At 37.8% G+C, this 24,769-nt stretch overlaps 1 protein-coding gene across 1 annotated transcript in view; it reads left to right on the top strand.

The window, feature by feature from the left end:
* Positions 1-24,769, top strand: part of ABLIM2 (actin binding LIM protein family member 2) — a 111,628-nt gene that overhangs the window by 25,657 nt on the left and 61,202 nt on the right. The window contains exons 4-6 of the mRNA XM_085223540.1: positions 7,611-7,726; positions 11,952-12,078; positions 13,409-13,502. Coding sequence (XP_085079666.1) covers positions 7,611-7,726; positions 11,952-12,078; positions 13,409-13,502 — 337 coding nt within the window. The remainder of the gene's footprint in view (positions 1-7,610; positions 7,727-11,951; positions 12,079-13,408; positions 13,503-24,769) is intronic.

Here is a 24,769-nt window from a genome sequence, read left to right as displayed (position 1 = left end):
AACTAACATCCAGCTGAGTTGCAGGATTCAATTAGTGTCTCCTAAGGGGGTTGTAACACTGACTTGTAGCATAGATCAGCAGAAGAATCCCATCATCTGTTCATATTAAAAACACTGGACCATTTTCTCAATTTCTTTAAATCATCATTGCTTCAATTACCCTAGTCTTTGCAAGCCAAATGTAATTCATGTTCTTTATTGGAAAGAATGTCCTATCTAGTCAACAGCAGCATTTATTTTATTAAGTGATACGTCAGCAAAAATATGGTGAGTAGAGTACATGTGTTTTAAGCTGACACAGTTGTAGGAGATTTTTTTCTTTTTTCCCCCCTTAAAAAATGAATGAAAAACCAATGGAAACATGCCAGACAGAAAAAAGACCTTGAGCCATTTGGTGAGGGATACAATGCTGCAAAGCACTTTTCCTGGGCATTTTCCTTGGAAGAATTTGTCCAGTGTACCATTTGTGTTCTCATTTCTTACAGATTGGCAGAAAGATTAAATAACAGACCAAATCCACATCATCTAAGGCAGCTACATGATCATGCAAACTGCATCTGATGTTACCCCTTAGAACTGGACTTCAACATAGGCTCTCTGTTAGAATTTTGACTTCTGAAATGGAACTGACTACCTTTCCTGCCCTAATGGGAACCAAGCACAGCTCTTACCAGTTTCACTAGCAAAAGTAAACTTTAGCTGCTGAAGGCTTTGCACTCATGAAAGGGGTCCTCAAAACACTGCAGTATAGTTAAGTACTTTGATTGAATACTTTTGTAACCAGTATTTCTGTAGCTGCTGAAGTAAACACTCCTGTGTCAAGTAGTAAACCAGTGATGTTAGCAGTTCTTTTACTATTTTCACAGAAGAGGAGGTTTGAATTGAAACTAGCAGGAAATGTATCTGAATTCAGATCAATGAGAAAACCTTAGAGGCATTCAGCTAGCTGGAGCAGTGGGGAAAATGCCAGTCACATAACTCCATTCACTTTTTGGAGCCACTGACATTGCTGCTTTTGAGTGCCACATGAGCCAGTGTCATACAGAGCTGTATTCCCTCTATTCCCTCTTGCAGTCTGCGCTGCATTGATAAGCTGCTGCACTGTTCTGTGAAAAAGCTTGTATGTCAAAAACCCAAGTCTTCCCTAAGGCATCTGCTGGGACTCAAATGCTCTTGCCCTGCACTGCCACAGTTCAGAAATCCATAGATGAGAAGCTGACTGTTCAAAATGCACTGTATCCTAGTGTGCTATGCGATGGTCTCTATCTTGCACTGACCAGTTGGCTTCTAAACAAATTCAGGTTTGAATTGCGTGTTTGCTCTGCTGGCATAGTTTGAAGGCTTTCTCCCAGAGCTGTTTGTAGTCAGTGTAACTGCTTGCAGCTGTTGTTTTTTGTGATTGTATTGCTTAAAACCATGGAAGAGTAGAAAAATAACAACATAGATTCAAAAATAGTTGCTGATTGACTGCTTATTCTGAACTCCACCAAGTGGATAAGCAATCCTATTCTTACATTTTCATTAACTGGAAGGACCTATGTCCTAAGAGGGCTACCTTTTCTCTGAAAGATCCTATGTTTGTAAAAGTGAAATAAAGAGAGAGATAATTAAGACTATTTGTATCAAGAGAGCTGAGGTCTATTGAAATTGTTCACAAAATTCTTACATAGCACTCGGAGACTTGGCTCACCAGAACAGCATATGTAAAAGGCCAGAAAATTGAGTGTTTCAGAAAGCAATGGGAAGTTACACCTGTGATGAAAAGAAATACTTTTAAAAATAGCATTTTCATGAGCAGCCTTAGTGTATTAATACCTAATATAGACATATTAAGATATATGATCTGCTACATGTAGACATATGCTTATACTATACGTGGATACTATACTGGATTTCAGTCTTGCTGACATGTGCACATGGTATCAGTCTGCATTTTGGTATTATGGATTCATATAATTAATAAAGTTGGGATGGGAGTTGTTTATTCACACAGTTGGAGAAATGTATGTAATTGTTATCTGTATATTACTAATATTATATTCTTATAATTGGTCATACACAGGATGTTTTTTTTTGTGTGTGACATGTACATGATGAAGAGGGAACAGTTTCACTCTTCGCTGGATGATAAATTAACATGAATGTTTCAAGCTAATAACCAAACAGCTTTGTGCTTTCTGTACAGAATTTGACCATCCAAATCCTGTGGTTTGTCTGAATTTAGAAAGTTCTCTCTTGGAACAGTCTATTGGCAGAAGTTGAGCACGTTCCAAGAGGTGAATAATGTGTAGAGGAGTGTGAGACATTTTTATGCTATTCTTCAAGGAACTTGAAGATCCAGATCTAGAACTTCTCACAATCAATTTATATTCCTGTTATCTTCAAGAAGGTAACTAAGCATAGCCAAGCAGGTAGATATAAAATTTTAGAAACTTGTTGGAAAATATATATACACACATTTTTTTTTAGTCCTACATAACGCTGCTATTACCAGGAAGGATTTGAGGACTATTGTGTAGGTATGGCTTAGAAGAGTTTCTAAGGAATTAAGATAATACTGAAAATGAAAAAAAATCAGTTCATCCCAGACATTCTAAATATGCTAAACCTTTTTAATTGCTCACTTTTTTTTATTGTTTATGAAATTTGAAAGAGTTTTGTTCCCACTTACACAGCACTGGGTACTTCTTAAAGCATCTCTTGTAGCAGAGTTCTTCATTTGGATATTTATGCCAAAATTTTGAAATCCAATTGAATGTTCTCCTTGACATTTTGATCATAAAATAAAGGCATTTATCAATATTCAGGTTTTTCCTGAAAGACTCTTACTGTCCTGTTCTTACATGGACATGCTTTAAGGTTAAACAAGTCCTTTTCTTTTAGCCCTGCTTGTGCATCCTGTGGTTCTGCTTTGTGCCTAGGCCCCCCTGCCAGCCTTCCTCCAGTACATCAATATCTGTCTTATTCTGAGGAACCCACAACTGCATGCACAATTCTAGATGCACTCTCCCAAATGATGAACTGAGGGAAAGATCACTTCCTCGTCCCACTCACTGAGCAACCAAGGATGTCACTGACCTTCTTTGCTAGAAGGACAACCTACTGACTCAAGTTCCACTTACTGTCCCTTACATCTTTTTCTGCAAAGCAACTTTCTAGCTGATTGACCCCAAACATGTAAAGATGCATGGGATTATTCTTCCTCAGGTACAGGCTTAGCATTTGCCTTTGCTGAACTTCATGAAGACAGTAAATAGCAAGTAATGCTTGCTTTGTCTCATCAGGTTTAACATTCTCAACCAAATTCTGCCACATAGAGCAACCTTGAGGGACATGAAAGTACCAGGTGAATCAGCACACAGTGTGATCCTGCAGATCCTCAGATTGCAGTCTGATATTACGCTCGACCCAGCATAACTGCAAGCTGCTACTGAAATGGATAGTTCTGCTCTCCCCACATTCCTGACCATATGCTTCTGTTAATTTTCTTATATCAAATTCAGTTCATGGTTCTGCCACAAAGTCAGGTCAGCAACTTAAAGAACAGAAGGCCATGAGGTAGCACTGGAAAAAAAAAAACGAACGTGTTTTTGGCCCAGAAAGCTTGAATGACATGCCCTCAGCTTCAAAGGCTGAGACACTGTGCAGAGAAAGAAGAAACAAGGGCCAGGCCTTTCAATTTCAGCACAGTTGCCCTGAATTAGGCTGATGCTGGTTTATGTTTTACAGTATAATTTGTTGGTCACCTACAGTCACTGCTGGTTTATGTTTTACAGTATAATTTGTTGGTCACCTACAGTCACTGCTGGTTTATGTTTTACAGTATAATTTGTTGGTCACCTACAGTCACTGCCAACTACAAATACTGGAGGCGGGTGGACAAAACAAAATTCACTGAAAAATGAATCATAAGAGATGTACTAAAAACCTTACGAGTCATTCCAAGAACTGCTTTAAAGATACTCTTAATTCTCATTTTAAAAATAGATTAGTGAACTGTGAAAATCACACTGAATGTTTTTAAGAGGATGAGTATCTAATTAAATCCCATACCTAGTGATATTCAGTGGCTGACTGTGAGATGTCATTATACTAAAAGGCAGATACACTGTTTTTAACCTACAATTCTATATATAGTCCTGCTCACAAGTTAAAGAGCTCAGAAACTGAAACCTCGTTAATTGTCTGTTATCACCTTCTGTTGAGCTTTCACTTGTACTGACATCAAAAACCTGGAGCGGAATAGCTTGTGAAAGAGATAGGTCAGATGTTACAGAAATGCTGGTGATTAGTTACTAAACTTTCAGAAAACAAACCAGTTTAATGGGGTAGTAAAACCTTCCCACAACCTCCCCCTGAAGCATATGAGTGCTGGTGTGTTTTGTGGGCGTCATCTACCAGCTATGTTTTTGTGCAATAAGAGGTCAGTTATTCTATTCTCTTCCAGTTTTAACTGCATCTTTTGATTGTCTAATTGCCTAACATAGATGGACCCATTCAAAGTGATCACTACCTACTCATACTTTATTTAACGTTTGCTGCATTTGTTTTAGATGGGCTTCTATGTGCAGAAGCTCAGCTGGATTTTTGTCAATTAGATCAGGTATAAAATAAATCAACTTGCTGTCTGACTGCTACTCCTAATATAAGTTACAAGAATGCTTAGTAGTTGTAATGCTTCTTGAAATCCATAAGTCACTTATGGCTTCCAGTGCATCACTGCCTCTAGGATTAATGGTGCAAAGCTTTCCATATTACTAAAGTCTCACACAGAAGTCCAGTTGGGTCATTCATTGATTCCCAGCCTTGTTGCCATTGAGGACTATGGTGAACCATAGTGAATGTTAACATCTTGCTCAGGGAATGCAAAGATGCAAAAGTATGAAAGATAATGAGGTAGTTGCGTTATTGCATCTGTGGAACAGGTTATCTTTTTGTGGAGGTTTAATTTTGAGTAGATTACCAGCAGTCTTAGTAATTCTGTATCTGTCAGAAAAAAGGAGATGTTACTAAAAAGATGCAGGAGATTGATTATTTCTTGTCTTAGTTCTGGAACAGCTGTAATTCCTTAGCTTGTGCTTATTCAAGTGACTGAATAGGTTACAGAAGTGATTTTTGTAATAATTAATTGAAGTGAATACATGATTAAATGATGTCTTTCACACTGGAAGGAGAAAACTAGGAGAGAATTTGAGTTACATCACTCTGCTACTGAGACAGTTTTTAATAAAAAGTCCTTAATTTTTATCACCTACATAAACATGAAAAAAAATACTGTATGTGATTGTACAATCAAAGAATGTGCAGATATTATAATTATGAGGTATACCAGAGAGCTTGGCTACATAGTTATTACATCAAAGCAGAAAAGATAGGATGCTTACCCATATCCTGGGCTCACTTGTGAAACTCCATCAGAGTAGATCTCCAGAAGAGATCCTTCCCCACTGGCAGTCAGCTCTTAAATGGGTCTAGGAGAGGTGCAGCCAGGCTCCACCCCTTCCTGCAGCACAGGTGAATTGCCTTCATCTGTGCTCCCGTGGCTGACTCATTGCTCACCTCAGGTGATCAATCAGAGGTTCAGGCCGTGATTCAGCAGTTCCCATACAGTGATACACTTGAATAAACTTCTGGCTTGGACCACATGATCTCCAGAGATCCTTTCCAACCTCAACTGCTCAGTGATGTTCATAAAATCCTTTTATTATTAGAAGACTCCATGATTTTAAGTAGCATAAAAATCCATTGTGAGTAATAGTTACAACCTAAAAAGAATATTACATACATAACAGCTTGCTGTTGCTGGATTATGCAAGATAGGACAGACTTATTGCTGACCAGAACGGTTTGGTTCCATCACATTCTACCCGTTATAACTAGAGACAGTGCTGTCTTCTAATCAGGTTAGGAAGTAAAATTAATCATAGAAAGTCTTCTGTTGAACAGGGGGAATTTTAGGACTCCTGTGTCTGTGTTAACATGGCTCTGGGACTCTTTGTACCAGAATCACGCCCCCATCCCTGGAGGTATTCAGTTCAGGCTGGATGTGGCTCTGGGCAGCCTGGTCTGGTGGTTGGTGATCCTGCACATAGAAGGGGGTTGAAACTACATGATCTTTGAGGTCCTTTTCAACCCAGGTCATTCTATGATCGTTTCCTTGTATGATCCTTACTTACTTAGGTAAGTAAGAAGGAAGAAAATGTTTGAAGTATTAAGTCATTAGTAAAGGGAAAAAGTAAGTGAAAAGCAAAGATATAATGATAATTAAGCTGCATGTGTGCTCATAATTTTTAAAGTATTACACATGATCTAAAACAGATGACGCTGCTGAAAACTTATCTAGATGGTTTAAAGTGGATTTTAGCAACAATATTAAAAAAACAAAGGATAACAAACAATTTCTTTTGTTCTCTTTGTAAGTAATTAAATAATGTTTATGCTTACCAAGCAGTATCTGTGCAGCTTTTGTAGCAAAGATATTATCTCATTTAGTATAAATTTGATAGTATTTGTGGGGGAATGTCATACAGAGTTCTAATGAAATGTTAATGAATTAATCTGATCAGATATACTTCATAAGGAGGCAGAAGGCTTGTAATATGTTTCTGCCCCACTTAAGCCATACTTTGATATCTTGCTAGTGATTTAGTCGAGCTTTTGGGTGGAGTGAAACATGGTTATAAATCCTCACCATCCTTTGCTGAATTATGAAGTGATTTGTCCATCTGGTGCTCTTAGAAATAGAAAAACCTTTGCAGTTTCCATGCCTGAACAACAAAGATCACAGCAGAAAGTTTGTTATTTTAAGGGCATGGATTAAAAGATAGGATTTCTTTACAATGAGAATGGTAAGATGCTGGAACATGTTGCCCAGAGAAGTTGTGGATGCCCCGTCCCTGGAGGTGTTCAAGGCCAGATTGGATGGGGCCTTGGGCAGCCTGGTCTAGTCTTAAATGGGGAGGTTGGTGGCCCTGCCTGTGGCAGGAGTTTGGAGATTCATGATCCTTGAGGTCCCTTCAAACCCGGGCCAAAAAGAAAAAGAAAAAAGATTTAATTAAGTCTAAGTAGAGCTATTGTTAGAATAAAACAAATAAGTGACATAGACTCTTGTTTTTCTTATGAGGGATATATTTTCTCTGTTGAGAGCCCACTGATATTTGCTTTCTGAATAAGTAGGTTAAGAGAATGGTTTTGATATGATCAGTGTTGGGAGGACAAATACTGTCTTCTTTAAGGTATAAAAATCATCACTCTCTTGCAGGATTCTAACAACTTAATAGCAGCTCCCTGTAATTCCAATTTAATTTTCATTCTGTAACTCACCCTGTTAGTGACTTCTTGTTAGTATTTCTTACATACATCAGACTTTGGACTGCTCAGTGTGTGTGTCTTTTGGTTCTGTTTTTAAGTAGCTGCAACATCTGCATTTGCAATTGTCTTGATATGTTTCTTCAGTACTTTTAACCTCCAATGGTTGAAATATTGTAAATGAGAACTGGTCAAAGAGGGAAAAAGCAATCAGTATAATAACAAGTTATGGAAATGCATTTCACTTCAACAAGGGCGTTTGAATGTAACTTGTATGCTTTTTTTTTTTTCTTCTGTTGTAGGCTGCCTTTCCCTGCAGGTGACCGGGTAACTTTTAATGGCAAAGAGTGCATCTGCCAGAAATGTTCCCTGCCCCCTTCCAGCAGCACTGGCTCTTTCCCTGTACAGAACTTGCGAAGTAAGTGGGAGCTGTGTGTGCTCTGTTGTTACTTTCTAGCTTGCACGTATTTAAAGAACCAGTTTTACACTGACACTTGTAACTGCTATGCTGCACAGAAGCTGTCAGCAACTACAGTATAATGATGTAAAGAAATATACAACAATTTTCTACAAAAGGCTAATACTTAAATGAAACACAAACGGTGCCATTATAGAATTAATAATACACAGAACCTCTCAAAACATTTGATTATAATGCAAGTAAATTGAAATATTTGGAGCAGAGCATAATATAAATGTTAATACATTTAAGGGTTTAATCCAACTGCAGCTGAAATAAAGTCCAGGTTGAGATTTCATCACATTATTTGGATCAGTCATGGAGAACAGACGTCAGTGATGTAATTTAATGTCTGAATACTACAAAGGGAGTGTATACAATGTGCCAGAGAGACATTTGTATTGACCTCCATACTACTGTGTACCATCAGAAGATATAAACGCTACAGAGAAGAAGCATGATCTTTTCATACCATGTTTTTTTCAGCAAAACTGAGCATAGAGTGGCACTGCTGCACTGAACACTGAACTTTCTTACTGTGCTCATTTGTCCATGAGAAGCTGCCATACTTTAACATTCAAATGCAGCCTAAAGAGTAATTGAGCAGCAAAAGTAATCTAATCAAGTAATGAATGCAGAAATGTTCTTAATGGCCATCACCTCAAACTGAATTTGGCATGACTGAGGAAAGAACCTAGATTGCTTATCTTTCTGTGTAAGAATTTACTTCACTTAAGGGAGTAATTACTCTTTTTTTTTTTTTTCTTTTTTCCTCTAGATCTTTCTTTTAACAGTAGTTTTCACCATCTCCCTTCTGCTCTGTGTCAGCAAATGCTGCTTTGTGAATGCAGTGCAGGACACTACACTGATTCCTGTATTGCTGAAGCCATTTTCTTTAGCAGAGACAATGGCTGTTTCTTTTCACTTTGCTTTCAGTGTGCTTTCTCTTGTCACTTATTTGAGATGGATTAGATACATGACTGAGGATGATCCATTTTGCCTGGCTGCATTTGTGGATCCATGCTTTAATAGCCTGTTATCTGTTTGTCTCCTTTTCCTATGGGAAAACTGGCTTTGACCTTAATGGAAATTATTTCCCTGGTTAAGTACTGACAGGACAAGTTTATTTGATTATCTGTAATGCAGAATCCTTTAATATACTTACTCTGTCTACACTCATATGCTACAGAGACTGCTTGTGTTTTATTTCCTCAGTTCAGTTCTCCCAGGTCCTTGCACCATGCCTCCCCAGTGCACAGGTACAGCATCTCCTTACCTGCAGACCCATAGCAAACCACGTGCCTCAAAAGGAATGAGCCCTGGAAGAGGTGTAATTCCTCCTTAGGGTAGGGAATAGAATCTTTGGTAGAGAGTTTTTCTGCAAGGAATGGTTTCAATTTTATTATGTTGGCCCAAGGTGTTAGAGGCAGATGTTGATAGGATGTAAGTAGAGATTGAATCTTCCCATCAGTATCCCATTATGTTTTGTTGCTGTGTGATAGCTGACAGCAGAGGGGCAGCCTGACAAGATGGTGTCTGACATGAAAGTGTGCATGGTGCAAAGATGTGTCATTGAATTTCTCCATGCAGAACAAATGGCACCCATTGACATTCATCAATGCTTTCTGAATGTTTTTGGAGATTAAACACTGGATGAGGCAGCCGGTGGTGCGTTTCAGTTGTGGTGATAGTGACAGTGGATCACCTCCACTGCTTTTGCTGCAAGCAACATGCAGGCTCTTGTTCATCGCGAGTGAAAATGCACAGCTAATGGTAGTGACTGTGTTGAAAATGAGTGTTTTGCACCTGAGTTTTCTCTATCAAATAGTGTTATTGTGCCCTTTGAAGCTGTTGTAGTTTCCATGGCAATAAGTAGGAGGCGTTACTTTTGGAGTGACCTACCTATTTTTATGGAAGACTGGTAGTGCACGAAAACATCTCCTCGAGCAAACTAAGTCATCTACCACGTAATACGCTGACCTACTGTTATGCTGGTTTTATACTTGTCTTAGAACTGCCTGATATGTACTATGTAAGCTATTCATCAGCCTATTTATCTCTGAATTGAGCTCACGAATGCTTTCATTAGAGTTCTTGGGATCCACTGAGCTCCCAGAAAAACAACCCTCTCTGACCAGCCCTTCTATTTTCCTCTGGTTTTCACCTCTTTCATGTATTACATTTGGAATAAATGAAGAATGTCAAGTACTTGCTTTTTGCCTGATCTCTTGAATTTTTTATTATTACATAAATAACAACCTACTTGTTTGTTTAGTTTATCAAATGCAAGATGTGAAAGCACCTTGTGTCAGTGATAATGTTGAAAGAGTACTCTGGGGAGAATATCAGTATGAAGCAGTAAATTGATGTGTACTGCAGAGTTATTGGATGAAATGAGGTGAGTCACCAAAGGATGCTACATCCAAGACAGGAAAACAAGGACATCACTCAAACAGGAACTGTTGGCATAGAAACCACAATATTTGTTTTTACTTACCTAGAATTTAACAGAGAATGCGACAGTTAGCAATGAAGCAGTAGTCCACAAAATGCTGCATTTTTGCCCACCCAGGCTTCAGCAGGATGGAAGCTGAATGACTTCTGGTCACACGTGTTGTATTAAGTTGGCAAAATAAACATTCAACCATTAAGATTAAATTAGATTATCAGATAAACTCCTAGTGCGTAGGAGATCACAAACAACTTTCTGATTGCAGTTAAAGAATGCATCCTGGAGCATTTATTGTCTTATGGGACTAAATGCAGGCACATACCCAAATGTTCCCTTTTATTAGCAAAACTCCAGTGTTCTGATCTGTGCTGCATACTCTTTTGTGCTGATCTGTTTCCACATATTGGTTCTGTACAGAGTGATACTAAAGAGACATACTGTTTCTCCCCTAATCCATTCCAAATCCACCAAAGGAAAATAAGATCTACCCTTTATAGTTGTGCACTCAGAAATTAAATATTTGCAATTGCACTAACAGAGTGTCTCATTAGGATCATATCATCAACTAAATAGAAGCTTAAATCAGAAAGTTTTTAAGAGAACTGTTTAAGTCTTCTAATGAGAACCCACGTTTGGAGTTCTTTCTTAATAACTAGATAAATCTTTTTTTATGCTTTTTACATATTTTCTCTTCCATGCAAGATTTTTTTTTTCTTTTCTGGAATCACTAAACGAAGCTTTAATGTATCTTTGGGTTTGTCTTTTCCCAAGCAAATTGTTAGTATACATGAAGAACTCCTCCAAAAGAAAAAAAAAAGAAAGGTTTTAGATAATATCAAATTAGATTGTTTACTGATTGTATTGATTCTAGAATTAGTTTAGCACTGATGTTTTCCATGTATTGTGAAGCTGAATGTTCTAACATTTTGTTAGAGAACTGCACACAGATGGGAAACTGAAGAGAGTGGAGAGGGAATGTGCTCTGGACTGTGTAGGATATTTAAGGATTCATGTAGAGTTTAGAGCTTCAAATTCCATGTCTATGTGTATTCCTCTAGACAGGGTCACGAACACGTAGTGTCTGAGAGTGGTTTTATATTTTACTAGTGTAGTCAAAAGTATCCAGATTATGTATGATTTTCTATAAATAATGAGTATGTAGCCCAGCCATCAGTTTCACATGTTGCACATCCAATGTCACATCTTGTAATGCCTCTCATTTTTTTTAATGTAGTTTTCCTGGTAACAGAAGTTCAAATCAGAATTTCAGATTAGTTTTTTTCCCCATTTGCGGAAAAATTTTGAATTATGAGTTAAACTGTCTGACTCAGAAGCAAAGTCTAACAAAAAGCCTTAATAGTTCATTCTAGTCTTGTAACTTTTACTCTTTTTTCTTATTAATCTCATTGGGCTGATTTACAATACTTTAGAAATTAATGAGCAAAACTTCACCTTCTTTAGACAGTATATAAAGAATTTAAAATATAACCTAAGTCACTAGAAATGTAAGTTATTAGGTTTTGCTTCTGTGTTGGATTATTCATGCCATGTAGGACATTAGGGCAGTACTGCTTGTGATCCATTGGTAAGCAGTCAGCAGCAAGCTTTAGAGCACGTGCAAGCTGTTACTAAGACACAAATTGATTCTTGTACTGCGTACTGCAGTAACCTGTATCATTACTTGAGAGTTTAAAGCATGTGATGCACTCATTGGATTTTTCTCTCTTGCAGATTGTGGAGGCTGTGGTTCAGAAATAAAAAATGGGCAGTCATTGGTTGCCTTGGACAAACACTGGCATTTGGGCTGTTTTAAGTGCAATGCATGTGGCAAGCTACTGAACGCAGAGTACATCAGCAAGTAAGTTGAGTGGGGAAGCTCAGAAGGTTTTATTCAGTATATTTCTGATACCAACTGAATAATTCAATGTTGTATATCCTTTAGTTTGTCTTCGTAAATGTTTGGAGAGCTATAAAAGATTACCAAGCATTACTCAATTTGTATTAAAATGAATTAAAAAATGAATAAAATAGAATTTGTCAATTTACCTTGAGTTACCAGAGCAGCTGTGCTAAGGGAAGCCATTGGGTGGAATATGCTTCGAAACTCTGCAGATGTGTTCTTTGTTATTTGTGTTTGCCTTTGCTATCTGTGATGCTGAAGCAGATACTATCCTTTCCATGTGTTTCACATAAGCAAAAAGAATCTTAAAGTGTTCATTAAAGAGTTATATACTGCGGCTTTGTGCTGTTTGACACTTGTGCTATCAGATTTGGACTGAATTTGATGACAGCAATAAGAGTTAGCACAAAGCACATATGGAGACCAAGTCTGTGTCAGCACTCATATCAGTCTGATGAGATACAGACTTTTCACTGGCCAAAGCAACTGGGATTAATTTTTGCATTGAAGAATTATGTTGATATGACAAAATTTTCCTAAACGGCTATCTCAACCACCAGTGCCCAGAGATTCAGAGATGATGGGGCTTCACAGCCAATGTCTTGCTGACTTTAAACAGTTCCTTGGATTTGGATTAATACAAGTTAATTTCACAGCATGCACTGGAGACTGAAAAAACAGAATTTAATAAAAGGGTGTTCCCAAGTACAGTTTCACATTGTCTCAAATCCCATTCTACTCTCTTGAATAAACTAAATCCCAAACAAACAAAATTGAAGAGAAGAAATATCCATTTTTCAATCAATTCAATTGATTTTTGTGATAACTCGTAGGTTAGTCTCTAGCATTCAAACTTGTCTACTATAAAGTTAATGTTTATTTTTCCACAAGTAAAAGCCCCTAAACACTGAGCATTTGCCATCCGATCATGGGTTCTTCTAGCATATTATGAACTAATGCACTAAATGTATTTAACTATACTTCATTTACATTTTACAATGTTTGAACAATCTCCAGTTCTTCTAGAGAAATTTCATTCACCCGTTTAATGATCTAAATGTAAAATTTTGTAAAATTGTGATCCAAGTGTGAAATTAACAGATTGGTTCATTTTAAGTTGTCTAAGTTTCCTGATTTTAACTTTTTAGAAAAAGAAACACTAAGACTTTGATTCTTGTTCTTCATATTTTTCAACTGTAACTGTTAATGTATTTTAGTTGTATAATCTCACAGAAAACTTGTAACCCAATGTAAAGCAATCTCTGTGTTGTCTGTCCTTGTTCTGTAGGGATGGCATTCCATATTGTGAAACGGACTATCATGCAAAGTTTGGTATCAGATGTGACAATTGTGAAAAATACATTACGGGCAGAGTGCTTGAGGTAAGGAGAATCTGTCACTCAAATCATAACATATGCAAAGAGAATTTCTCTTTGCTATGTATTACTATGCTCACAAATGACTGTTAACACAAGTTTAATTATGAAATCATATGGATGACTTATATGATTGTTTTCTGTTTCTTCTTTTAATAATTTTATATTTAAGTTCTTAAATGGATAAATATAGTACTGGCGAACATTCAAGTATAAGTGGGAAGTGAATACATTATCAGATGCATGAAAAAGTAAAATGAGTAACTTGAGGTTTATTTTCGTACCAAAAATAAGCTATATTATGCTGCTGCTTTTATTGGGTTTTTAGATTTGTTTTTCAGAATTTGGTGTTCTAAAACTTAAGGATGTTGTTTAGCGCAGGTGCTTTTTTACAAACCAGATTTTCACATAACTGATCGAGCATCAGAAATAAATACAGTTCTTTGATCTAAATAGTATTTGAGTCTGACTGCAGTGATCCATCTGAGCCCTAGCGATGTTGGAGTTAGGAAGAAGTTCCTCAGATCCCTATTTGTTCCACTCAATTTCACAGTTTAGATAAAGTGGTCACAACAGGCATCCTCCAAAGCTGCTAGAAGTCATGCACAGAATAGTTATCTAAATGGTGGACAGTAGTATCTATGGAGGGGATCAAGAGGTAAGTGGAAGAGAACAATGAGTCTGTATTTGTTGGCATCATGAGGTGTTTTGGTTAATGCATGGAAAGCATTTTCCAACTGTTTTTATGAAATGTTTTATAAAATCTCAGAAAATAGACTCATAATAACATATGTACAAAAATTACTCTCTTTACTTGGTAAAATTTTTATCCACAGTTTGGTTCCTTATTTTTATTACAGACTTAGCAAAATAAACTTGAGACAAGATCATTTTTTAAAGATTTTGTAGGAATTTGACCATCCCTGATTATGTAGGTCATTGTAGTTCTAGGTAAGTTTTTGGTTGGTGGATATTTGGCCTCTTATATTCTCTCTATCCCCACTCATTTGCAGCGTTCCTCTGTTGAAAAAATGGTAGTATTGATACTATTATTATTTTGGTACTCATGAAGGCTGGGAGCAATGTTGATTGAAACCTATGATATTTAAATGTGGCCAAAAGTACCGATGCAGGATTCTGTAAACTTTTTTGAAACAGAGAGGATGTAAGTAGAAGAGAGGACTTTTGCAACCTGTAAAATCACAGCAGTATAAGATAGTGTCACTTCCATACAGGAAAGCCAAGATGAAGTTAGCTTGAAGCAGGCAATGCATTACAACAGGTACATTAATATTCGGTGTCTGAATCTCTCTGAGGGATCGCTTAAAATGGTCACTGAGTTGTAGTGTCAGAAGTGAAGAGTAGCTGAATAAGGAGGTAGTGCACACATTGTATCATGAGGAAGAGAGACCAAAACTCACGCCTTAAGCAAATCAATTTGAAAGAACACAGAGACCACCTTCATTGCTAATGCAGTTAAGTCATTTGTTGCTTGCCTACAGCAGACAGATTTATTCTAGTGTAGAGTTGGGGCTGATCTCTTCTGTCTGTCCAGTATCACATTCTGTGTTTGTCTCTGGTCAGGTTGCTGGGACACTTGTACATCTCCTGGTCAGGAGGACAAAAACAAAAAGTAGCTGTGGCTGCTTGTCATTGTATACATTTTCTGTTAGAATTGTTTGGAATCCTGAAGTATTTTTCAATACTTCAGCATTTATTTCTGTGGCCTTAAATATAATCTGGAGAGATATAGAAATAATACATAGAAATAATAGGGTGAATTGCTGATAAAAAAGGGGAAAAAAATTTGTCAGTGATACTTCTTAGCCAGAGGAACAGTTCCCCAAGGGAGCTGCTGGAAGCTATCACTTAGATCATGTTAAAACTAGATTGGACAAGGCACTGGAAAATCTACGTTAGGGAACAATCCTGCAATGACAAAGGGCGGGACTATATGACCTAATAGGATTTTTTCCATCTCTGATTTCTGTGATAATGTCAGGAGGACAGCTGCTTCCACAATTGTTCTGTGCCCAGATTTTAAAATGCTGTCTCCCTTTCCAACACTAGTTCATTTAAAGTGTTTATTCAGCAGAGGAGGAAGGGAGAGTCAACTATTGTGAATTAGTGATAAATTATAAAAATATGGTTGGTTTTGTAGGTTGCCCGCCAAATACAGTGATGCTTTAGTTACTTAAATTCTTTGTTCAGTGCATTTTCTTAGGGCCAGCTCCATTTCATGTAGTAAAGAAACTCAAACACAGGATAGCTGTGTTTCTGACTTCTTTCTTGTGTCTTCCTCTTCAGTCCACTGTGTCTCTTTCCCCAGTCTCCCAGGGAACTTGTACTGAAAAAGCTACAAATGAGGTTAAATTACTGACTTATAGAGACCATAAATTATTGTATTACTTTAAATGGCAACATATTTGCTCTTGTCTTTACAAAAACTCTTCTCACCAGTGCTTGTTTGGACAAGGTTTGGTTTGAAAACCTAAAGAGCACTGCTTCATACAACATCCACCCTGTCCTAGAAATTGATACGATTCTGGTCTGACCACTTATATTGATAAACCTAACATCCAAAATGAGCAGCAAGATATGGCTGGAGTTTACTTTGTAGTTTGACTTAAGCTGCAATGCAACTGAAAGCCTTTAGGGTTTATTTTTTTGTGCTATAACTACAGAGCATGAGCTTGTGCTGTAGCTCTGTTCCCAGTCCAGCAATAGCAAACCTCAAGCAACAGCACAGAAAATAAACACTTTTGAAAATAATATGCTGTTGATTTTATAACCTTTTTTCCCCAATATTGTGTTCTAATCTATTTGGCACTAAAAATATATATTTTCTCTTTTTTAATGTCATATGCAGTTATTTATTATCAACTTGTGCTAATAAACATATCATAAAAATAGACAAAATATGTGTAATTGCCTTGATAGAAAAATACTCTGTATTTCACATGGTAACTCTGATCCTGGAACAAACTCATTTCATTCCAGAGAAAACTTAGCATTTGTTTAATGATCCTCAGTCAATCTCCTAGTTGTGTTCTGCTTGGAGGGTACAGAAGCAGGTTCCCTGTCTCCTGTCTTTCCCTCAGAACAGCCTATGCAGATGCTGGGGAGGCTGATGTTTTGTGTGGAGTGGTTGGTTGGCAGACAGTGACACATTCTGGTTCCCTTCTGGGAACCTACCGGGATTTCTGTAACTGATAATTAGAAAAATAATCTTAATTCCAGCTCTATTCTATTCTCTATATATCTCTCTATTTGTGTGTGGTCAGTCCGTAGTTGCTAGTTCTCCTCATAAAGACTGATTTTTAGCTCTTTTGATATTCTTCCTTTTAATTGAAGATCTCTAAGAAAAACTTACAGAGACCATCTTAGTCCCTGTTAACTTCAGTTTTGCTAAAATAAACAAGCTGAATTCTTCTCTACTCCTAAAAATCATAGAATCATAGAATTGTTTGAGTTTGAAGGGACCCTTTAATATCCTTCAGCCATCTAGTCCAACTCCCCTGTGATGAACAGGGACACCTACAGATTACTCAGAGCCCCATCCAGCCTGACCTTGAATGTCTACAGGGATGGGGCACCCACCATCTCTCTGGGCGACTTGTGCTCACCAACCTTGTTGTAAAAAACTTCTTTATATCCAATCCAAATCTCTCCTCTTTTGATTTGAAACCGTTTCCTCTTACCCCATCAAAATCAGCTCTAGACTCTTATTGTGATGCTTGTAGTTCTCCTGAGCGGCCACTGCCCCCTGAGAATCCATGCATCTCAGCATGGATGGACGCTGTGCTCTGGATGATGTCCCACCACTACCTTGGGCAGTGCTAGTAACTCTTTTCTCCATTTCTAAAGAAAATTGCTTCCCTGAGACAGCTTGCTCTGAAGGTGTTCTTCTTTCTCCGGCTTCATTACCATTGATAGCCCCTTGTAAGAAGTGACTTGGGGAGTGTTTCTCTTCATCTACTGTTTCAACTAATGATTTCCTAGGTCCTTAGAGGAAACCTTCACAGCAAAAGACAGCCTCTGGAGATGTTTTGATTGCAAACACATTGCGGGCTGTGAGGAAATCAGATGTGATTTCTTAGGTAGGCAGCTGCAGCAGTTCTGCCTGGTCTGAGCTGCCTCTTAGCAGGCCTCCGTGTTCAAGGTGATTCTCCACTGCTATAAGCTGTTGCTTTGAATTTAGTATGGACAAAAACTGATAGTGTAAAATATTGGAGGATTGTATATTTCTGGAAAGACCTCTTGAGGCTTATTTCCATGCAAACCAATTACTACTGTAATTGGTGATCTGGGCTGCAGACAGGGATATTTTCAAATCTTGACTAGGCTTCTGTCTACCACCATGCTCTGGTTTACAGCTAAGGCTGTGGTATAAACGTGCCCTACTTGAGCTGGTGAAAATGCCCATATCATTTGCCAAACATGAAGATGGGTCCAAATGCTCCCTCTGAAATGGCAGCATGGTACTCAGCATATGGGGGAAGGAAGAGTTAACATTTTTGCTGTTTTACATGTATGTGTAAATGTCTATAAAATATAATCAATATTTTAAAAAATCTATTCATCATAACCATATGCTGCTTGAAAATGAAGGAACAAATGCAGAAGGCACTAGACAGGAATTAGACTAGAAATGTCAATTATGTATATGTCAATTAAATGGCAGTTACACCTCAGCGACTTATTAATTAAAGCATGAATCTTCTTTTCTTTTTTTTGTAGTTTGCTTTTTGCTTTGCCTTAGGGTTGAGCTGTTTGCAGCCACATCCACTTTGTAAATCAATTCCCTTTCCCTATTCAAAAGTCTCAGCACAGTAGAGAGACGAGACTAATTCTTTACAGCGGGGTGCATGAATTTCTGCCCGCAGTGTGGAATAATGGTTCGTTCTGAAATGCCCGTTACCCTGCTGTTTCACTTACAACAAAACCTAGTGATGTGTGAAAGGTGCTCCAGCAGCTTACAGTGCAGGCATTAACGCTGAAGCATGCAGTAAAAGTGATTCTGTCTATGTGCATGAAGTATTTCCTGTAGCATGATCAGCCTGGAGAAGGCTGTCAGAGCAGCAGAAGGATCTGAGTGTCTGTACTAATCCTCACTTAGATACTGCTCTGCACGACAGTTCTCTCCATCACAAGAAAAGAAGGAAAACTGTTGGAAAAGATACAGCTAAATAAATCAGCATTAGCTCTTGCCCAAGGAATCCACTGAAGGTAGGAAACGTTAACTAGAGCTTTCAATGACTGGTGCTTACTGAGATGCAAGACATTTTGCACTTTGAGAGCTGTCTCTGTTTTGGTGTTACGTGTGCTTGTCTGGGGCTGCTGGTTTGCAAGTGCAGGTTAATCATCAGCACATTGCATCTGAACTTGGGTGGGTGAGTGCAAACTATCAGATGAATGTTTTCCTTTAAAACAGATATGATTAGAAGTACAATCAATAAGCGTATAAATACTGTCAGTCTTAGTTTTTAACCTTTTCTGTAGACCAATTGCAATATTTTGGGTTCATTCACCTTATCTGTGTCCCACCCTCATTCTTTCCCTTTTGCAACAGTCTGTTCTCTCCAGAAGGAGATACAGAGCTATACTTATCCATTACTATTGTCTGGACTCCTAAAACCTCACAGAAGTCAGGCAGAATTAGTGTATACTGAAAAGAACTGTTTGCAGAATTTTAACCCTGTAAGTCAGTTTTCAGGGTTCTCAAGCACAGTGAGGAGCTCTTGTTGATAGCTTAAGCCTTGTCAGATTTTTACCAAAGTAAGGGATTCTGAAAACTAATTTTGAATAATATAAAAGAGAAGTTCAAAATCTGTGGGAAACTGATTAATACAGAGGTAAAAATTACTACTGCTTTTTAATTTTTTTTCAGTTATGTACTTTCTTATGAGAATTTCTCTCATATGGATGGAAAAGATCTCTGACAGAGTTGCTATGCACTTGTATCTTGGGGGTTGGTCTCGATGATCTCTAGAGGTCCCTTCCAACCCCTACAATTCTGTGATTCTGTATCTGTGTGGGTTTGTATGTGATGGAGTTTTAGTGCATAGTTATATCCCAGGCTCGGGGTTAGACCTTTGGAAGGCAGGTGAATGCTGACCACTGCTTTGTTTTAATGCAAAAATGTAGTATCATCTAACTATCGTAAGTGATCATAATAAAAATTAATTTAGCTTATTAATTAGTTTTGTCTGTCTTAATCTCTTATGACAGTTTTGTATCAAAGCACTGGCTTCAGTATTCAGCCTGTATGTTCTGAGCATCAGATACATACAGCAGATATTATGCCACTTATAGTGCCCTACTGAGCACTGTGTTGCTGTGGTGATGCTTTATTGTTTCGCAATCTTTGCTAACATTTGAATATTTTGACAATGGGAAGCATTGCATTTTGGAAGTCTTCAGTTTCTCATCCTTCATGTAATTTCTCTCTTTGTGTTCCTTCTGATTCATGGCTTAGGTGTGCTGCTTCTCTTCAGTGCCCTGTAGTACAGCCATGATGCAGCTAGCATCACACCAGCATCCCTCCAGCTCTCTCCTGTCATTGTGACAGTGGTGTAGCGATAAGTGCACTTAGTGACAAGTGCCTTTGCTTATAAAGCATCTTGAGTATGCTCTGGCCCATCTGACAATGTTCTTTGTTAGCAGGAAACCAGCCTATGCAGCTCGTTTCTTGTATTTCTAAGGTTTTCTTTTCTTCTCCCAACTTTCATCACTTTTGTACTCAGAAATGTACTGATGAATATGAAAGCAGTACTTTCCTATTTCCAGGAAGTACTATTACTGTCCATTTTGCACATGACAGCAGCATTTTTGGTCCCAGCTAAATCTGAAGATCCAAAATGTCAGCCCCTTGCTCAGGATTGAGAGACAGCTTCTGCCCTCAGATGTCTGCAACCCAGACCACCACACCCCGCGTGAGACGATCTGTGCTGCCTTCATTTGATACATCATCCTTCCTCAACAGGGCTGTTCACTGTTAGTTGTAAATTCATTCTTCCTGTCTGAAATGGGTGGGCTAAATCTACAGCTGCAAGCTTGAAAAGGAAGAGGACTATATCTGCAAGTCATCTTTCTCCTTTCTTTCTCTCTCTCCCCTATTGAGGGATGGTAGAAGTGAGAGCCAGCTGCAGCTTGTCTTGGGCCACAAGTGAGTTCGAAGGAGTGGGAGAGAGAAGTTGAAAAGAAATGAAGGAGGTAATCGAGCAAATGGAAAACAGAAGCCTCTTCCAGTCTTGGTGGGTGGCAAGGCAAAGCTGCAAAGCTGAGCAGAAAAAGACAAAAGGGGCAATCAGTCATTGCATAACAAAATCAACTGAGTGCAAAATTAGTGATTGTAGGCATGTTCAACCTTTTTGATTTACAAGGTAGTATAAAAAGTTCTGTAGAAAAATAGTTCTGTTGAATTTTTCCAGCTTTTGCCTGATTGTGGCAGTGCTGATATTGCTCCTTAGTAAAAACTTGTTTGCAGATGTCACAGAATGAGATTGCAGTTATAATAGTGCTGAGCCTTTTCTATTCTTGCTTTTTCTTAATTATTCCCTTTAAAACTTTTATTCATTTTTTATTTCTCCCTAAAACACTAGAAACTTATTGTTTTGAGTGTCCAGTATGTATAATAAAGTACTCTAATTCTGAGGTAAATGTCCCTCTTGGTACATTTGATTCTGCACTTTATACCTAGAAGAATAAGGCGTGTGTGGGAAGGAGTAAAAATGACTCAAATGTGGGTGGGAAGTCTCAAGGCTCTGCAAAGTACAGAGGGATGAGCCAGCATCAAGGCACAATGTGAAACAACTGTACTTGTGAGACATGCGAAGCTGTAAGTAATGCAGTAGGTGCATGGGTTGAACAGTTCAAATGACTGTTTCTTGGCATTGAATGGGTTCAGAAATTAATCCAATAAGAAGATGAGGAGAAGGATTGACTCAAAGCATTACACAACATTTATACTGGTGTAAACCCCATTTAAAACAGTTTTCTTGCCTTGGCACGCTGCTGCAGTGACTCAGTGGTGAGTCAGGTCCACCGTGACTAAGAGAATTAGTAAGAGTTTTTCTCCACATAATTTTCCTTTTGTCTTGTGATTCTCACACTTTTCTCGGTGTTGTTGTATAACATGAACAATAGGTATTTTGCTAAATATCTCTGCCTGGTTAATGTTGCCTGGCCCTTTGTAATCAGTAGATGACATGGCAGCTGTTTACTAAGTTAACCATTATATATATACAACTACTACTGAACAGTTCTTCAAGTTCTTCTGTAGCATAAGCAAAAATCTGGCTTTGCTATAAATATGAACAGATATTTTATATGACAACTGAGCAGAGTCACCTTCTTTTAGCAGCAATGTTTATCTAGTTTCTGAATATCATCACACTTATTTGAAAGTAGTAAATGGATTCCAGTTTATGGAGACAGTATGGTTCACGTACTGTGCCACTTCATGCATGCAATGGCAGAATTATTAGTGAGTGGCTGATGAACAGCATTTCTCTTTGTGTCTCTAAACTGAATGGTGTTTCTACTACTAGCTGAATTATTAAGTGTGCTTGCAGAAATCTCAGTGACCTTTAATGTAATCCATGTTATTGGAAATTAAAGGAACTGTAGACAAAGCATAGAAAAGAGAACAATTTATAGTCTAATTGAATTTAAACTTCTGTCCATCACTACTACATAATTGTTTTCCTCTCCCCTCCCTAACAAATAGTAACTCCCACTTGAACAGGGAGCAGGTGTTGAGTTGTGTGTTTAATAAAATCTTTGGTTCTTTTCAGTGTGAGAAGCTGCCTGATGCAAAGGTATAGACTGTTGGATGTTCTGTGCTTCATTCTGTTTTCCTCTGCTTGAACAGGTGGCTTTTTAGTGATGACCTAACTCTCCAGTGGATTTGTTCTGTGTGATTGTAACTAAGAATCCTTGACACAAGTCTTCTGTTGAATTTGTTTCTGGGTCCTGCAATTTGCTCCATACCGTCACATAACCTTGCAGGTTGACCTGCATCAACTTTGTTCGAAGTAGTCTGCAGTCAGGACTTCACTTAGAGATTTTAGAATATGAGGATGGTAGGATTTAGACATCTCAGCTAATGAGGCTTAATTAATAATGAATTATTACAGCAATCTACATTGTACCTCCTTAATATAGAAAATGAGTTTTAGTATGATGGTTTCATCACAGCAGTCTAACATCTTTTTCCACTTAAACAAGTTTTTGATTCCTTGTGTTAAAAGACATCAGTTACTACCATGCATTTTGATAATGAGACAGATTTCCTTTCACTGTCAGGACAGCAATCAAGTAGTTACAAGTTTGATTATTTAACACATTAAATGGTTTAGTCTACTTTCTATCTTCTCTTTACATATAACTTCACTAAGTCAGCAACACAGTGACATACGGTGTACTTATGCTTCACTCATGGGAGAGTCATTAGAAATCCTGAGTCTACTTCCTAGGTCTTAGTTTACAATTTGAGCTCTGGGCCACACTGGTTCCAATCCTTCAATCCTTCAAGTGTCAATCCTTAAGCAGTTACTGCTCATCACCTGCAGTAAAAAACTACACCTATTACACTTCCAACAATGGCAAGAGGCACCAGAGTAGCAGTGTCATTATGATAGAGTTTAAATTACCATATGTACATTCTCTTATATGTTTTATGACTTCATCAGTTATCACAGCCGTTGCTAGAGAATGAGCAGAGGTTTTCACTGAGCTGTCTACAATAATGTAATATCTTTTCCCTGAGTGATGACAGCTAATTTGGAACTCAACTTTTAGTGGTTATTCTTTCTGGTACAAATTATGCTGCAGGTTTTTCAGGCACGATGTTCTTACTGCTCTCAGTTCCCTATAGACTCTTGGACTACTCCCCTAATTGTCTGGAAATTGTGCTTTAAATTATGTGATTCACTCTTATCACATCAGGTTCTTTTTTGTTTTTTTATTTCTCCTTTTTGTGTATTCAAGCCTTAAGGTATGTTAAATCAGAAAACATGGTTGTAAAATTTCTGCAAAGACTTGTCCTGCTTTCAGTGAAGCTTGGGTTTGCTTGTTGATGTGCTGTGGGACAGTCAGTAACGCTGTGGTGACCCTCATGCTTTTGATGAGGAGTGTGGGGAGTTGTCAGTCATCTACAGCCAGTATGAATATGTTTCTCATGTTGACTGTCCAAAAAACTCCACCAACTGCACAGAAAAGAACTGCCATAGGAAGTGGTCCCTCTCACTTAGGAAGAATGAAGTGATTCATAATGCTTTTTCTGAGTTTTTAGGACTGCTTTGAGCCCTTCTTTAAATTAAATACTAAGACTTTGGCTCAGTGCTTATGGAAAACTGGTTGAACAATGCTTTTAGAAATACAGCTTGATTTTTGGGTGGTCCTGTATGGAGCCAGGAGTTGTACTCAGTGGTCCTTGTGGGTCCCTTCCTACTCAGGATATTCTGTGATTCTATGATAATCTACTGCATGAACAATAAGAGATCTCTCAGAGATTAATGTTGTCTCTTAGTGTGTTGATATTTTATTAAACAAGCAACACTGAGACTGTCAAACTAAGCTTTCAAACTGTGCAAAGAAGTACACGCATGGTTAGGAATTTGCTTTTTGCATTAAACTCCCTTACATCAGTCTAACCAAGAAAAAAATAACTAGCCCGTCATTACAACTAAACTGAAAACATAAAACAGTTACTGTATGTAACATTTCTGAATTCTGATGGAATCAATTGCTCGTCTATGAGATGAACTCTCTGAAATACTCTGAGGGAGGGACTCCAGCAAAAGCCCCTTTGGCACGAACCCAAATGAGATTACATTTTGCGTTTAGACCTGACACACCCAGTTCCCAGTGTCTCAGTATAATTCATGGCGAAGAATATAAACCTATTGGAGAATACTGTGAGTTCATTCCTGCATCAAGTCTGAAATCTCAGATTTAGCTAGCATCTATCATTTACAACGATGTGATGTTTTAAATACTGAGAAAGAGTCTGGCATGTCTTGTATTCTGTGCTTTGGTTACAAGAGAAGTGTAACAAAAGTTTGCATGTTACAGTACAGGTTAAATGAGAATGTATTCTGACAGTTTATTTTGGCATAGGAGTAATTGAACTCTCTTAGATAGTGTTTACCTGGGAACTTTATCTACTGAATTATTGAGGCTATGAATTGCATTAGGAATGTTTGTGAAATATGAATCTTCCAAGAAAAATAATACTTCTTTTCAACATATTATGAAATTATATGGTG

This window comes from Meleagris gallopavo, chromosome 4 (genome assembly GCF_905368555.1).
Source record: "Meleagris gallopavo chromosome 4, MGAL_WU_HG_1.1, whole genome shotgun sequence".
Classification (NCBI taxonomy): Eukaryota; Metazoa; Chordata; class Aves; order Galliformes; family Phasianidae; genus Meleagris; species Meleagris gallopavo.
The sequence above is the reverse complement of the archived record's forward strand: the minus strand, read 5'-3'. Positions and strand labels throughout refer to the sequence as shown.